This window comes from Ambystoma mexicanum, chromosome 1q (assembly GCF_040938575.1).
Source record: "Ambystoma mexicanum isolate Mex_15411 chromosome 1q, UKY_AmexF1_1, whole genome shotgun sequence".
In the NCBI taxonomy this organism is placed as follows: Eukaryota; Metazoa; Chordata; class Amphibia; order Caudata; family Ambystomatidae; genus Ambystoma; species Ambystoma mexicanum.
The window spans coordinates 176,810,227-176,827,428 of record NC_090922.1 but is presented as its reverse complement, the minus strand read 5'-3'; the positions used below and the strand labels follow the sequence as shown (position 1 = coordinate 176,827,428).

The 17,202-nt window shown below is 46.6% G+C and overlaps 1 protein-coding gene across 13 annotated transcripts in view; it reads right to left on the bottom strand.

Moving 5' to 3' along the window:
• LOC138526227 (T-cell-interacting, activating receptor on myeloid cells protein 1-like) overlaps positions 1-17,202 on the bottom strand; it is a 733,986-nt gene that overhangs the window by 148,367 nt on the left and 568,417 nt on the right. For 11 of the 13 annotated variants that reach the window (XM_069636718.1, XM_069636712.1, XM_069636798.1 and 8 more), the window contains 3 exons: positions 16,664-16,762; positions 12,171-12,198; positions 10,826-10,875 (listed from right to left, as the gene is read on the bottom strand). In XM_069636718.1, coding sequence (XP_069492819.1) covers positions 10,826-10,875; positions 12,171-12,198; positions 16,664-16,762 — 177 coding nt within the window. The remainder of the gene's footprint in view (positions 1-10,825; positions 10,876-12,170; positions 12,199-16,663; positions 16,763-17,202) is intronic. The other 2 variants (XM_069636771.1, XM_069636783.1) reach the window with 1 other exon arrangement.

Sequence of the window (17,202 nt, the reverse complement as noted above, 5' to 3'; positions counted from 1 at the left end):
AGTGATGGCTGATAGTGTGCCAGGCCTCTAACCGTTCCACTCATTGCCTCCTGGTTTGGTGTGGTTTGTGATAGTTGCTGGTCCTGCCCCAAAGCGGCTGCAGGTGAGCCCATTCTGCCCATGTTCAGAGCAGCCTCGCCTTGGTCACCTGCGCCGCCTCTGAAGCCCTGGAACTGGATTGAAGCGGTGGTCACACCCTTCCAGCAGCCCAGCTTTGGCTCAGTGTCCTCCTGCCAAAGTGAGATTGCAGTTCTTCACTTGGCATAGTGCCCTGCTGGGAGACAGGGTGGGAGTTCTGAGAAGTGAAGCTAGGGCAGTTTCTAGCCAACTTGGTGCCCAGGGCGAAACAGAAGGTGCGCCCCCCGACTGGCACACGTCACTCCCAAACTACACCTCTGTCGTGTGACAAAACCCCCCAATAAATAAGTGCTATATAAATGAAGCTGGTTTCATTACATTGTAACTCAAGTAGTTTACAGAAGAATTCCATTGTGAAAACACAGCGTTGCCCAAGTAAATGGTTTTTCTGTCACCTGCTCTTAGGGAGGGCCTTGCCTGAGTGCAGTTTCAAACTGTGGGTACTGGCACACTGTGGTGTGACCAGCCTACCGGGTCTGAGGGCCCACTGACCACTTGCCCTGTTTTGCAGGTGTTCTGTTCGTACCACCTCAGTTGTATTTCGCAAGGGGCAATACTAGACAAACCATATGAATTATTTTCTGATAGAAGGTTATCATTCCAAGATGGACAGTCTGGTATACTCTTATTGTACTCTTTCTAAATACCTCTCTGAGAGTGGGAAAGGGGACAAATGGCACCAATGAGGATTCCTGTATGCTTTGCATTAAATCACTTCAGTTGTATTCTTCTTTTTCTCACTTCCACCAGAAGCTCTCTGTCTCCAGAGCTCTGGTCCTCTCTAGGCTGGACTATTGCAACAGCCTCTTTCTAAATGTTCCTGCCTCTACTCTTCTACCTTTACAACTTATCCAGAACAGGACTGCAAGACTTGTCCTTGGCCTCAAGCACAGGGATCGTATCTCTCCAGCTCTGAAATCTCTTCACTGCCTCCCTGTGGCTGCAAGGATTAAGTTCAAGACCCTATGCATCGTCCACAAGGCTTTCTGGATCCTGGGACCGCTCTACCTCCAACATTCTCTTCCAAAACATCTTCCTTCTCGAGCTCTCCGCTCATCCTTGCCAACTCTCTGAGGGTCAGACGCTTCTCCAAGCAGAGATTTGGTGGCAGTTCTATCTCAACGGCTGGGGCCTCCCTCTGGAACAGCCTCTCTCAAACTTGAGCAGAACCATCTCCGGTTCCGGAAGCAACTCAAGACCTTCCTTTTCGCTTCCGCTTTCTCTCTTCCTCTCCCCTGCTGATGCACTGGACTGCTCGGCGCACTGGTCACCCTCTGAACCTGGGCCCGGGCTCCTGCATGTCCAGTTGATGCACCGGACTGCTTCGCGCACTGGTCACCTCTGAACTCGGGCCCAGGCTCCTGCATGCATGCATGCTTAATAGCGTCACTGTGTTAAAGTTGAATTTAGAAAGTGTACCTAATAGCGTCACTGTGCCAAAGTCTGACCTTAGAAAATGTGCCTAATATCATCACTGTGGAATAGTTGAATTTAGAAAGTGTGCCTAATAGTGTCACTGTGCCAAAGTTTGAACTTCGAAAGTTTGCCTAATAGCGTCTCTGTGATATAGTTGAATTTAGAAAGTGTGCCTAATAGCATCACTCTGCCAAAGTCTGAATTTAGAAAATGTGCCTAATATCATAACTGTGGTATGGTTGAATTTAGAAAGTGTGCCTAATAGCGTCACTGTGCCAAAGTTTGAACTTAGAAAGTGTGCCTAATAGCGTCTCTGGGGTATAGTTGAATTTAGAAAGTGTGTCTAATTAGCGTCACTCTGTCAAAGCTTTGAACTTAGAAAATGTGCCTAATATCATCACTGTGCTATAGTTGAATTCAGAAAGTGTGCCTAATAGCGTCACTCTGCCAAAGTTTTGTACTTGGAAACCGTGCCTAATATCATCACTGTGCTAAAGCTGAATCTAGAAGTGTGCCTAATAGTGTCACTGTGGTATAGTTGAATCTAGAAAGTGTGCCTAATAGCATCACTGTGGCAAAGTTTGAACTTAGAAAGTGTGCCTAATAGTGTTACTGTGGTATAGTTGAAATTAGAAAGTGTGCCTAATAGCGTCACTGTGCTAAAAGTTTGAACCTAGAAAGTGTGCCTAATAGCGTAACTGTGGTATAGTTGAATTTGGAAAATGTCAGATTCCTTGTTTGTTTGCATATGGATGTGTTGGTGTTTAATATATTGCCATGCGGGCATGGCAGCATTAGCAACAGTCATAGGGCCTCATTACAACCTGTCAGGTCTGGACCGTGGTGATTCTGTGATGGCGGCAACAAAGTTTCTGCGTCAGCAAGGTTGCGGAAAGACCATCCGATTACGTGCTGTCGGTCGCGCGCACCACGTTGTTACCGCCATCACGGAAAAAGCCACGGAAATGGACATAGCGCTGCCACAAGTAGCGCAAAACCTGTGTCCGCCACCGTCGCCACGGACACGGAACCGGAAATACTGTGATCGCCAAAACAGGAAACAGAGAGGCGGTCATCATATAAAGCACAATCCATTGCCATCCAGAGTCAGCACAAGCAGAATCCACACTGTGAGAAGGCAAAAGGGACCACCAGCATGTCTGCCAGGATTCCAGCCCAGAGGCAGTGCAAACAGCGCTTTAGTGAGGCGGAGCTAACTGTTCGGGTGGAGCACATAGTGGAGCATGCAGAGATGCTGTTCAGTGCCGATCAACGGCGTGCCACACAGCAGCGGAGGAAGGAAGTGTGGGCAGAAGAAGCACGCAAGTGCACCGCTGTGGGCGTGACTGTGAGGAGTGTAAAGGACTGCACAAACGGTGGGACGACCTCAGGCTGAGGGTTCGGAACCTGATCTCCACACACCGCCAAAGCAGCAGTGGGACAGGTGGAGGACCCCCTTCCCCACTGAGGCTGCAAGCATGGGAGGAGTGTTGCAGCAGTGTCCTCCACCTTGAGGGCATCTATGGGATTGGGGAGGCTGAGGCAGGAGTGAACCCACCTGCAGATGCTGGTAAGTGGAAAAACATGAATGCCATATGAGTATATGTTGATGGCATGACTGGGCCAAAGGACCCATTAACAACCCCCCCCCAGGCAGTGCATGACTGGGCCAAAGGACCCATTACCAACCCCCCCCGGCAGTGCATGACTGGGCCAAAGGACCCATCATGATCCATATGGCAACCAATATCACTACAATGCATACCCCCAACATACAGATGCATGTAACTGCCACTATTAAATGATTAACCTGTATGATGCATGTGATGAACCCATCAGGCACCACCACATAACTAATTACATGTCCTCTCTGTCCCCACCGCCGTATCAAGTGACAGTGATACTGCACAACAGCCCAGGCAATCAGCACCTGCATGCCCCTACAGCACCGCCCCTGCACAGGAGGATGCTGCTAGCAGTACGGCATCCCTGTCCCCAGTAGCAACTGCAACACATGTGCCGGCCACCATCACCAACATCCCCACCGTCTCCACGCTGCCTGACGCAACACAGGTGCCACGGGCACCCATCATGCTCACCCAAACCACCACAGAAGGCAGCTGCACTGCAGAGGAGGCGGCCTGTAGTGACAACAGTGCCCCGGCAGAGCAGTCTGATACTGGCCCACAGGGGGAGATGCCCACATTGGATGACCTGGAATCCTTTCATCAGCTGGAGTTCAGCCCCACATCACTCCGAAGTCCCATGAGGTCACCCACCCCATCAATGGGAGAGCTAAATTCCTGCATGCAGCGGATGGAGGAGCAGCAGGCTACCCTCACCCAGGTGGTGGAGAGGCAGCTCGAGGAATCAAGGCTGCAGAGGGTGTGCTACAGCACATCAGTACGTCGCCTCTCAAGGTCCATTGGATGCATTGCCAGCACTATAGTCACCCTGGCACGCCATGTGCTGGAGGGCAATGACAACACCTCCAGGCTCATAGAGTCCATGTTGATTGGCCAACAGGCAAATATTGCACATATGCCATCTATTCCTGATTCTGTGCCATCCAATACAACCACCCCATCCAGCTACACTACTGCCAGTCCAAGGAGGCGCTCGAGTCGGCTAACAGGGCTCTCGGGCAAGGATGCACTGGCACAGAAGCGCACACGGAAGTGATGGTATGTGTGTGGGGCACTGCAGGACACATGTGGACTTGAAGGGTGTTAGGGGTGGGTATGTTTGGGTGGTGGGGGAGGTTGTTTGGGGGGTTAGAACATTGGGGCCTGGTTGGAGGTGGGTACGTTTGGGTGGTGGGGGAGGTTGTTTGGGGGGTTAGAACATTGGGGCCTGATTGGGTGTGGGTACGTTTGGGTGGTGGGTGGGCACAGGTGTACAGCTTCCCTAACCATCGCACCTCCTTCCCTGTTGTTAATTCATCAATATATCATCATTTAAAAACAAAACATACATGAGTGGACATCTATCATTTCATTTGCAGTACAACAATTCATTTATTGGCATCACTGTATCCATGCATTGCTGTGTATGTGCTGTGTCTCAAAAGTAAATGCAAATCAGTTCATCCCGTGCTCTTTGGCCATCTAGTGGACCCCCAGGAGGAGGTGGTGCCATCCCATCCCTATCCCCTTCCCCATCCCCATCCCCATCCCCATCCCCATCTCCATCTCCATCCCATCTTCTTCATCTGCGTCTGGGGGCATTGGGATGTTCCTGCGCAGGCAGAGATTGTGCAGCATGGCGCATACGAGTGTGATTTTACCCGTCTTCACTGGGTTGTACAGCAGTGATATGCCAGATCTGCTCAAACAGCGGAACCGGGCCTTCAGCAGTCTGAATGTCCTCTCAATCATGCCACGTGTGCGGACATGTGCCCTGTTGTATGCCTCTTCATGCCTGTTCCTTGACCTCCGTACAGGTGTCATCATCCATGGCATGAGTGCATATCCAGCATCGCCTACATGGGATGTAGATGGGGGGACATGTCAGTGTTAGTGGTATCATGTCTTCAACTGATGCTGTGCTATCTTGTGTCATTGTTCATTCATGCATATGTGCATATGTGCCATGCAGTGGTTGGTAGTGTTTTTTGGCCATCACAGAGGACGTTGCCAAATGGACATTGACCTATGCATTGATGTGCATGTGGGTTTATAGTGAAAAAACCGAATTACAAAATATCGAAAACAAAAATCTCGAATCCAAAATATCGAAAACAAAAATCTCGAATTTTTTTTTTTAATACGTTTTTATTTCCCCCCCAACCCCCCTTTTTTATTTTTTTTTTATTTTACCCTTTTTTTATACTTACCTGAACCCACAAATACATATAAATAAATAAATAAATAATTCGAGATTTTTTTTTTCGAGATTTTGGATTCGATATTTTTGTGATTCGATATTTTGTTTTCGGTTTTTTGACCGACCACCGTGCATGTGTACTCTGCCCTGCGGGTGAAATTTGATTGTGAGTATGGCATTGTGCAGTGATGTGCACAGATGGCAGAGTCACTCCACTGTGATGAAGTAGTCGATGCAGGACGTCTCATGTACAGGCATCATGTGCATTGGGAGGGCAGTGTTCCATTTGTGGGTGGGTGATTGCAGTGGCACAAGGTGTATTGGACAGTGATAGTATCGGCTGTGTGTGTCATGTGGCAGGGTGTGTACGGGCACACTGTGGTAACCTGTCATGTGTTGCTTTGTGATGTTTAGGATCCGCTGTCTATTCAGTTGATGGCAGGGGGGTGATGCATGTGCAGTCACAGCAGCACACTCACGTTGCTCATTGGCCTGGACACACACACACCACTTCAACAGGGTCGGTGCATTGGCAGCTGTACTCACCCAATAGCCATGTGCTTTGTCCGGCATAGCGTTCCATGTACCGTGGCAATGTGGAATTCCGCAGTACCATTAAGTCATGGGTTGAGCCTGGGAAACGTGCGCAGCAGTGTGTTATCAGCTGCGTGGCACCAGATACCATCTGTACATTCAGCGAGTGACACTGTTTCCTATTGCGGAACACCATCTCAATTGCACATGGTACTGTCAGCTCAATGTGGGTGCAGTCAACTGCACCTATGCAATTTGGCATGCCTGCTATGGCATAGAAGGCCAACTTGGTGGCAATGACCTCGGGGAGGGTACGGGGTAGGGCTATCTGTTCCGACACATGGCACAACAGGGCATCCAGTACCAGTACCAGGATTTTTGAGAAACAGGGTTGTGATATGCCGTGCAGCTCACCAACCGTGTGTTGATAGGTGCCAGTGCCAAGGAAATGCAGTAAAGACACAACCTTCAGGAGGAGGGGGGATGGCGGTAGGAGTGACTATGTGGCTGCTGATGTTGTCCTCAATCATGGTGGTGATTTACAGGATTGTTGGACGGTCCAGCCGGTATAGTGTGTGGATCTGTCCTGGGGTAAGGTTCCAGGGTGAGGCCTGATGCGTGGTTTTGCAGGCTGCCGGCGGGGTTGTGCCGGCTGGACAATGGGGTTTGCCATAGGTGCAGGGTTGGCTGGTTGCCGCCTGCACCTCCTCCGCCTCCACCTCCTCCTCTGCACCATTACTGCCATCATGTGCAGTGCTGCCTGTTGGTTGAGTAGGCCCAGTCCCAGTGCTACTAGAGCTGCTGCCTGCATGGTTCTGTGTTGTGTTGGGCTGGGTGTGGCCCTTTTGTAGGCTCCCAGTGGGCTGCTGGGTCCAGCTGGGCTGCTTGGGTGCACCTGTGCCCTGATTCGGTACAGCAGGCACTGTTTAATGTCATGTTTGCGGTGGCGGCGGTACCGCCACCGTGATCACGGTTTTAATGCCATTTTTCAGGCGGTGTTTCCATGTCCGTGCTAGTTGTGATGCTCGCCGTGTTTCGTATAGCCGGAAACGGAGGGGTTTCTGTGCAGGCGGACTTTACGGGACCCTTAACTCCGCGGTAGCGGTTGGGGGTGGTGCTATTTCCGGAACCCGCAGGTCATGATTGGACAGACGTGGTAACGGTGCCGGTATGGTTTTACCGCCGGCGTTAACTCTGGACCGATGTACTTGTAATGAGGCCCATAGACTCTATCTTACTTTGTGTAGCACAATGGTACAACGTCCCTCCGTTGGGTCATGTGGTGGTGGAGGGTGACCTGAACTCAAACTGTATGTCGCTGGGGAATGAGAGTCTAATGTCTACTGCAAGAAAAGATCAAAAAACACGAAATGCCATGTTAAGGGAGGAGTGTTTTACTGGTATGGGTCTTCTTCCTCTAAATGGTACTGTTAAGGGGGATGTTCCGGAAGCCGTGACATGGTCAAACGATAAGAGAGCCTCTAAGTCACTAAATTGATATGCAGTGATCATTCCATCTGAACTGCTGCCTTTGACACGTTGACAATTGGAACATCTAATACTCCTTTGTTGGTAGGGTGTCGCTTGGCCACTCTTAATACCCAGGATAATCGTCTTAAGTGGTCAGCAAATATGCTCACTAGAGTGAATCAATCCCTAGTCAGTATGAATGGGCTAAAAATTACACAGGAATTGCAATCAGATCTCATGGCAGATAATTTTGGATCCAGTGTCATTGATCCAAAACTTCAGAGGAAGGGACAAGCAGCATCTAAATCGTCATCCCATGTACATGTGTACAATAGGGAGCTGGTCCTTAGACAAAGACAACTAAGAGCTGGAAGGTGCATCAATAAAGACCCCTCTATCTCTTCCCGGGGAAAAACTATTCAAATTAAGAAACTTTACCAAGACTATAAGAACTAGATGCAAGAGTCCAACATTCATAGTCTCCAGTTAGATGCTGAACAAATGCTAGATGCACTGGTGGATAAAAACTCCAGATCTTTTTGGTAATTGATTAAAGCCTCTGCTAATGTTCAGAATGTTAGACTGGTGAATGCAGTCGCCGAGAAGGACTGGATTGACCATTTTGAGGCATTATATGCTCCACCCCGGTGAATAAGAAAAGTTGGCATGGGGAGAGAGGTGTCAAATGATATACCTTTGGTTTTTGATCTTTCAAAAGAGAGACTTGTAAAATTAATTGGTGCCTTTAGTAACTCGAGGGCACCAGGTCCAAATGGATTAACAAATCAACTTTTTAAGGCAAACCCGACGGTTTGGGCATACATTGGGCCTCATTACGACCCTGGCGGTATAGTGATAACGGCGCTGTTAGTGCTGCCAGCGCCGTTATCACTCTACCACCACATTACGAGTTCTGCTCGTGGGGCTGCTCTTGACGCCTGGTCAGACCAGATGTAAAGAACAGTACCCGCTAGCAGAACAGGATGGTAGCAATGGTCCCGTTACGAACGGGTCCGTTGTTACTATCCTCCCCATTCCCATTGAGCCCTATGGGGGCTCAAATGGGAATGGGGACGTACCGGGTCCGCAAATGGGAATTACTAGGCCCGCAAAGTTCGGAATGGCCCGGTTATTCCCATTTTGGTGGACCCGGACCCGAGTTTGGGGGTACCCATGCTGGTAAAAACGACATGGCTACCTCCAAACTCGTAATGAGGCCCATTGTGTCTATTGTATTTGGAGACATTATTAAGAGGGGAAAATATCCTCCCTCTTGGAAAAGGGCACACATTATTCCCATTTACAAAAACGGGGATAGGTCTCAGCCAATGAACTACCATCCAATTGCCATTCTGGACGCGGATTCCAAAATGTTTTCATGCATGCTACTGGAACATTTGAACCTTGGGCCACTACCCACAACTTAATATCAAAATGGCAGACTAGCTTTAGAAAGGGGATGGGCCCCCAACTGAATGGTCTATTGTTGAAGTGCGTCCAGGGGCAGGCTTGGGCAAAGGGGGGGGGATCAGGTCTTCTTTGCCTCAACTGATTTAGCGGCAGCATACGGTGCAGTTGACCACTCACTGCTATGGACAAAAAGAAATGGGCTATTCCTGCAGGGCTGCTTAGTCTATTGGTAGCACTTCATACTAAATCAATGATACAAGTAACATTAAACGAGGAGGGTCCTCTGTCATGCCCGGTTAAAATGCACAGAGGGGTTAGGCAGGGGTGTATCTTGGCCCCTTTCTTTACACCCTATATATGACAAATTTAGAACTTGTTTTCAAATTTAGGGCCCTGTGAACTCCCAGAAAATTGCAAATATAAGGCTGTTGTGGACTGGATATGCTGACGATTTCATTGTGTTTGATAACACTCCCATTGGTCTCCAAAAGACTTTTGAATGGTTTTCTGGCCTTTGCAAAGGAAAACTCTTTAACCATGAATGCAGCCAAGACAAAGGCCATGCCTTTGACAAATGGTACGAAACAGACAGCCTTTAAATGGCATGCGGAGGCAAATGTTGTACTAGGCCACAAATGCAGGTTATAAACGATAGGGGTAATGCTCACATTCTAACCCTTTTCGTCAGCACAAATGTGCAATTGTGTAATCCAGGGGAAGGCGCTGCGGGAGGAGCGAGATGGATTGACGTGTCTTCACACATGAAAAGCACTTCCTGAATTCGCACAGTATTTCCACGCCAGATCAAACATGCATTCCGATGCTGCACTCGCAGCCTCTGTATGTGTGCTGGGGTCCTATAATACATTAGATGTATGGGCACACGAATTCCACTAAAGCATTTAGGAGACCTTAAAGTGAATCATGTGTACTGGCGAGGAGCCTCGGAGAAATTCCCTTTGAGAATAAGGTGCTGCACATTTTACGGAGTCGGGTTCCAAAACGTGCACCCCATCCGTGCTTGTTTAACATGGCCGCTGCTTCGTGAATTGTGTGACCGAAATTCGTTTGGGGAACATGTGCATCTAAGACCCCTATTGATTCGCTCTATAGCGATTGCAGCCAAAACAGTATTGCTCTTTTTATGAGGGTCAGGGATCGATTCAGAGCTCTGTGCAAAAACAGTAAAGTGTTGTTCCAGACAGGAACAACACTTTTCTTAAAAACCCTATATTCTGACGGAATGCAAGGCAGGGACTGCACGTGGATTCTGCTGCAGAGCCCGGCTTTTGCATGTCAAAAAACAGGAGTTCTCTTAACATTTCCTGCACACGTCTCCCCCTTATGGTTCTAACTCTTCATAGGCTGCAGCACCACTTTTCCAATTTACTGAAAGCTTGACACTTTTCTAAATTCGAAAAGTGACAGTCTTAAGTAATGCTCACGCTGGGCCCGCAACAACAGCTTTTTAGGAGCTTTTGCTGCTGGAAAGCCCAATCTCTCCCCTCCAATGTTTCCACCCACCTCAAAATGGTGGTGCTAGAAACTGGAGGGGAGAATGTTGTCTTTCTACACTACTTTTATCCCAAGCACAGAATCGGAACCCCAATCGTTCCACCCTCGTCAGAATGGTGGTGCTGGAAACTGGAGGGCAACATGTCAGCTTTTTACACCACTTTTATCCCGGGCTCAGAATCGGGCACCCAGTCTTTCCACCCACCTCAGATAAGACTAGCGGTGCTGGAAACTGGAGGGCAGCTTTTTGGCTATATACACTACTTTCGTGTCAAGCTCAGAATCAGGCCCTGAGTCTCGCAGGCCTTGTCTGAATTTCTCTTGCTAGCGTAGCGATAATCAGCGAGCAGTCTGGGACGAAAACACATTACCGAGTTGTGTTGCTTGTAGCTTCTGACATATACTTCTGGCTTTTTATTCAACAACGAATCAATTTCTGATTTAAGGGCTGCACCTGGAAAATGCAACATAGAATAGCAAAATGCATCTGATAATAAGCACGTGAGATGTAACTTACACATCGTCTCCGCTGCCCTTTCTATCTCCTCGGCACCTTTGCTGAGACTACTGGAAAGGAAAAAGAGGGTTTACTTCGATGACAGTGGTCCTCAGCAGAGAGAGAGAGAGAGAGAGAGAGAGAGAGAGAGGAGAGAGAGAGAGAGAGATGTGATGTCACCAGAAATTAGAATATCTATAGTGAAATATGCACATCTCATTTCATTGGCTTTGCATAACCACCCAAATTGCACAGGACGAATGGCATTTGCCTTTCATAAAATCAGCACGCACACAAAACCAAGGGGGGATTTTTATTTTAATAGTGTTTTTGCAAACGTTTAAAGATGTGCATGTTTTAAACTCCAAGAACCAATACAAATGTTTTCCCTGGAACTTGCAGTACAGAAATGAGGCATTTCACCTTAAGCTGTTTGCTGTTTTTCATCAGGTTATCTAGTGCTGTGGGGAAGTGTCCAGCCTGCAAACCTGAGGACTTTGGTTCGATCTCTGAGGTCGGCTTTAATTCATAAATTCAAAGAGGGCATTCAGTGTTTTTCATTTTAGCTGGTGGGGGGGGGGGGACCTGCCTATTAGCAAGGTGGAGAAAAGTCACGAGGCCAGGTTAACTTCTCCACTCTGCTTCCCTCCTCCCTTTTGAAGTGCACGCATTTTTATGCCTTCAGAGGGTTTTGAATGAGGTGCAAAAGGAATGTATTCCCGTGATGTCCGCCTCGATGTAGCAGCTGTTGAAAAACAGGCAGGTTCCCTGGGAATCCGTGTGGGAATTCCATATGCAAAGCGTGATTTGCAGGCCAGCACGACATGTTCAGCAAAGCAGAGAGCAAACGTGACGACTAAAGGCAATTGTTCCCTAGTTTTACTCTTCGCGTCTACACTTCGCTTTGCATAAATTAGACCTAACAGCATGTAAGTGCTAGCGTTGGCATTTTTTGCACACAGTTCACATTATTTATCAACATGATCTCCTAATGTCTCTTTCAATATTGGTTGAACACACCTTTCCAAAAGCAGCAGCACACACGTGTGTTCTAATAAAGGCCGTTGGCAAATGTACATGTGGGGTGCACTAGCTTGAGAACGAATGGGCTGCTTCTGTGGCAGAGCTGAGGGTGGCTGTTGACTTGGGGACACTGTATTGGAGACCCAGAGGTCCCCAACAGTCCCACATCCCTCTTTCCTTCCCCAGGAAATTGCAGTGATCCTCCACCCCAATATGTATAAAAAAAGAAATTCTGTGGGTACGCCATGCTCTTTGAATTCTAATAACGCCTCAGTTGGGGAGCAAATGCACCATGAACTAAGCGGCCAGAAAGCAAAGGTTGAACTGTGTGAGATATTCTTACCTCTTCTGGCTGTCGCTTCCCGCCTTATCTGTTGAAAGAAACAGACATGTTAACATACTAACGCAACCCATATAAATATCATGTGTTTTTTAAGATATGTGAACATGTGCGATATTAATTGTGAACACATTTTGTTTTAATGATTTTTGACTGATTTCTGACCAAATTGACGGGGAAATGTATACTCCGGTCTGGCTGTTGGGGTATCAGGTAATAAAATTGTGGCAAAAATGTCCCTGGTAGAAAAAATTGCAGCAAAAATGCTGTGGTTTGACCCGGTAAAGGTGTACCTAAAAAAACAATTAACGGGGAGCAGGGGTTGCGGGAGTGTCCCCCGCTCCCTTTAAATGGTGTAATGGGTCCAGGGGTTGCAGTGCTGTCCCGCGCATCCTTTACATGATTGTGGCACAAAAAACCACAGCATTTTTCCTGCGATATTTTGTATTCACAGCCATTTTTGGTGCGATTTTAAGACATGGAACCGCTGTTGGTTGGTAACCGTAGCATATTGTGTGAAAGGGTGGGGTAGCCTGTGCTCAACTGTGTTCATATGAGAATGTATTGGTCTCTCAAGAGGCAGGCCCCCCTGTAACAAAAAAGAGGGCTCTACCGAATACTTGTGTTTGACGTCATTAAATAACTGCCTATATACAGCCTTTTCCCTGCATGTCAATATAACAGGCTGGGTACAGGATAGGATTCATCGTGCAATATTTGCTTAAAACCCGGATGCAAGTAATTATTTACCGAATGTCTGCTATTTGAATTGCACAGGGAGCCAGAGACCGAAATCCAATCAATGACATGTAAATGTAAGGAACAGACAGGAGGGGAGCTGTATTAGTGCAAGCGAAGACCCCCTAGGGGGCAGAAATAATCTAATAAGGAAGATATAGCAGGGAAGAGGGGTTTGGGCCTTCAATGACGTCATTACAACCACGTGTTTTAGAAGTGACAAGTAGTACGACTTTTTTATTGTTAGTTTTGGAATAATATAGAATAGATAGAATAGAGTTGTTATAAGGAATGGATATATTGCAGTTTATTAAAGTTTCTTAGATGAAGCTGGTTTTTTTTTGGTAATGAGGATCGATACCCCGGCCATATTATAACTAAGCCTCAATGGCACATGTGCGCATTGTAATGTACCAAGTTTTCAGACCTCATTTTTTCGGCCTTGTTCATTTTGGATGGATTTTTATTCTTGCTGAAGTTGAGAAAGCTCCCATGCACCAAGGCCAGACTGAGTGGAAGATTGCAGACTGGGATTGTTGCAAGGAAGAGGTGTTCCCAGGAGCTCGACAGAGAATTTGCACAGTGTCTCGGCCTCACACAATAAGCACATTGGTATACAATGTTTGTGAAGTTCGGATCAGGGGGATCAGGGACAGTTTCCATGGTGGTGTTGTCGAGAAAGGTGAAGTGTGGCTGGAGGCATAGCACCCCCTCTAAGGGGGGGGGGGGTAGGAGCAAAGGAAGGTTCCTGTCCAGAGAAAGTGTGGCAGTGTGTCTCGAGACAGGGGTTGCAGCAGGGCAGTGCAGAGTTTGGGCTGAAAGGGTGCCTGTTATGGGAATGTATGTTTTAGTTGAAGAAGCAACATATTTCGCTCCCCCAGGCCCTTCCTGCAATGAGACTGGTCCAGCTCGGTGGGATACAGGGGTGAGGTTGCTTGAGTAATGCCCAGTCAATCTTTGTGGAGAGACACACGGACATTTGTCAACGGGCAGGAGATGGCCGCTCAACCAATCAAACTGTTTTATTTTTGAACTGTCAGCAAATTATGTTTATTGGGGTGGGTGGGGGTTTGTTGTAATGACGAGAAGGAAACTACCTATCAAGTTGCAGAAGAATGGAAATGTTAGGGGTTTTCATCATTAATGTCCAATGGAAATGTGTGAATTTCGATTATTGTTTTTTTTCTGCATTATGTAAATTGAGAAGTTTTATGTTATAAATATTCTGGCCCCATGTGGGTGGGTCGGGAGCTTTTGCTTTTGCGGTCTGTGCTTCTCACGGCCGTATTTGTAGAATAAAGCTGTTATTTTTTTTTGCGTTAGCGCAAGTTATTTTTCGTTCCTTTGGATTGTAATATTTGATATTATTTTGAACCACCAAGGAAATTACACCTCTACCGAGCTGGTTCAGCCAATAGCATTAGAAAAACGCATGGGGGTTAGCTATGCAATCAGGGTGCGGGTTCCCTTTTTATCACAACGTTGATTTCTATAGATAAAGCAGCCTGTAAAGTTGGCTAGAATGGTGTTTGATTGCTTTATGTTTTTGAGATAAAATCTTATCCTTTATGTGGATGAAAAGTGAGGTGTAAATGTGAATACCCTTTCAATGAACGAGCTTATTGAATCCCCTTTCGTTTTCAGAGCTTTCCAGAGAACGCCACACTGCATCAGAGTATATCACACTGCATCAGAGCATATCACACTGTATCGGAGCATATCACACTTTATCGGAGCATATCACACTGCATCGGAGCATATCACACTGTATTAGAGCATGCCACACTGTATCAGAGTATATCACACTGTATCAGAGCATATCACACTGCATCGGAGCATATCACACTGTATCAGAGCATATCACACTGCATCGGAGCATATCACACTGTATTAGAGCATACCACACTGTATCAGAGTATATCACACTGTATCAGAGCATATCACACTGCATCGGAGCATATCAAACTGTATTAGAGCATATCACACTGTATCAGAGCATATCACACTGCATCAGAGCATATCACACTGCATCGGAGCATATCACACTGCATCGTAGCATATCACACTGTATTAGAGCATATCACACTGCATCGGAGCATATCACACTGCATCAGAGCATATCACACTGTATCAGAGTATATCACACTGTATCGGAGCATATCACACTGCATCGGAGCATATCACACTGTATTAGAGCATATCACACTGTATCAGAGCATATCACACTGCATCGTAGCATATCACACTGTATCAGAGCATATCACACTGCATCGGAGCATATCACACTGTATTAGAGCATATCACACTGTATCAGAGTATATCACACTTTATCAGAGCATATCACACTGTATCATGTCCTCTTCACATTTGGAGCAAAACTCTAAATCATATTTTCTCAGAACCAAGAATCCCATACTAAAAATAAAACGTCTTGCTTTTTTAATGTTTGAGATCCTGCCTCTTGGAGCCCCTTGCCGCAGCCTTATCATATCAGGTCTTCTGCCCCCATTATTTCATGCTATATACTAATCTGTCTGGAGCCCGTCCGTCTTGTTCGACCCCCTGCAACTTCAGCGGGATGTCATTGTGACGTCTCTTCAGAATTTCTACCCAGACCTGTTGCAGACCTTTCTGGTATCCTTTCTTCAAAGCTGGCCTTATACTTTGAACCCTTTCTCATTGTGTCTACTAGATGCAGGGCTTTGGTTCTCAGCCCTTGTTTCATATTTCATGGCCTTATCTCCAGAGCTCCGAGTTCCACTGATTGGTCGCCTTTGATTGGTCTGCTTTTACTTTCATAGATTTAGCAGTTCTATGTGAATCTACTTGCTGCTGAATGCGAGCGGTAACAATGCCCCAGGCATAATACCCATTTTCCTTTTAAATAGGTGAACCTCTGATACCTCCTTTAGCCCATCCTGACTACACCCCTGCTGTTCACCCCACTGTACAGGGGAACGGCAACCAGGCATGAGGCTCCTGGAGTTTCTATCACCAGCATTGAAACACAGGCATGGAGATCAGGAGTGGATGTTTGCAATCCTTTCTTATCTACTGCACACTAGGCGGCCCCCTTATTTGACAGTGCTGTAACAGGTTGCAAATGAGTGGTGTGGAACCTGCAAGAACATGGCAAGATGGGTAAGCTCCACCTGCAAGAGTTGAGACTATGTGTGAGCAACTTGACAGCTTTCGGGGAAATAGAGGGGCTCCAGGGGTGTTGTACCTCTGGGTCCTAGGAGAACACAGATAACCTCTGCAAATAGTACATGTAAGCAAATGTACCTCCACCTGGTGTGGATTTTAGGAGGAACTCCAGGATCCTCCTGTTCATGAAGAAAACAAAATAAGCATACAACACAATGCAATGCATTAATGCAAATAATGGCAGTCTTTGCAAACATATTAATGCAGAATGCAGAATTATTGGTTCCCCTTGGACAAGTCCCCATCACTGTTATTCCCGCAGTCATTATTTGCTCAATCATATTGCCTTGAATTCGTCCTGCTGCTCAGTGTCCTGGAGGGTTCATAATCAAAGCGTGTCAATGTCTTACAGTTGTCTGATTGTACCTTAACTGAATGTTCTAGGTGTACTGTATCTGTTGACCTTTCGGAACTGTGGATTCATTCAAGCCTCAGTACTAACAGACATATATTTCACAACAGTGTAAATCAGATTAAGCTGCAAGACCTGTTGCGTTTTTACTAAACGGTTCTTAGTGTGTTCAATGTAGTACACTTGAAACACAACTTACTTGTCTTGTGCTTGATGTACACAATAATAACAGCAATGAGAGCTATCACCAACAGGACACTGCACACAACAGAAATGATGATTGTGGTTAAGGAAATATCTGTAAAAAAAAAAACATACACCGCTGTAGATCACAAAACCATGCTATTCATACACCATCTATGTTTTGGCATTTTTGTGCAGCTCTTCTTCAGGATCCTTGTGAAGAGGAATTAAGATGGATCGATAGGAAAAATGCTGGCTTCACAATTTTAGATGCCAATAGTAAAACACAATCTATGCACATGGACAAGCTTTCGCTCCACACTGACACTTTCCAATGTTTCCTCCAAACAGGAGACAGGCCCTTAACCAGTATATGAATGTAGTGAAATTATCCTGCATTTCTGGTTAATAACTCTTGTTAATTGAGCCTTTTCAGGTTATCAGCTCCAATCAAGCTGTTATTGTAAGCAGTTGCAGTAAATGAAGTATAGCAATTCTATGACAAGATTGGAGGCGAGCATTAAGCTTCAACTTCTGTTTATTCCTACTCCTCAG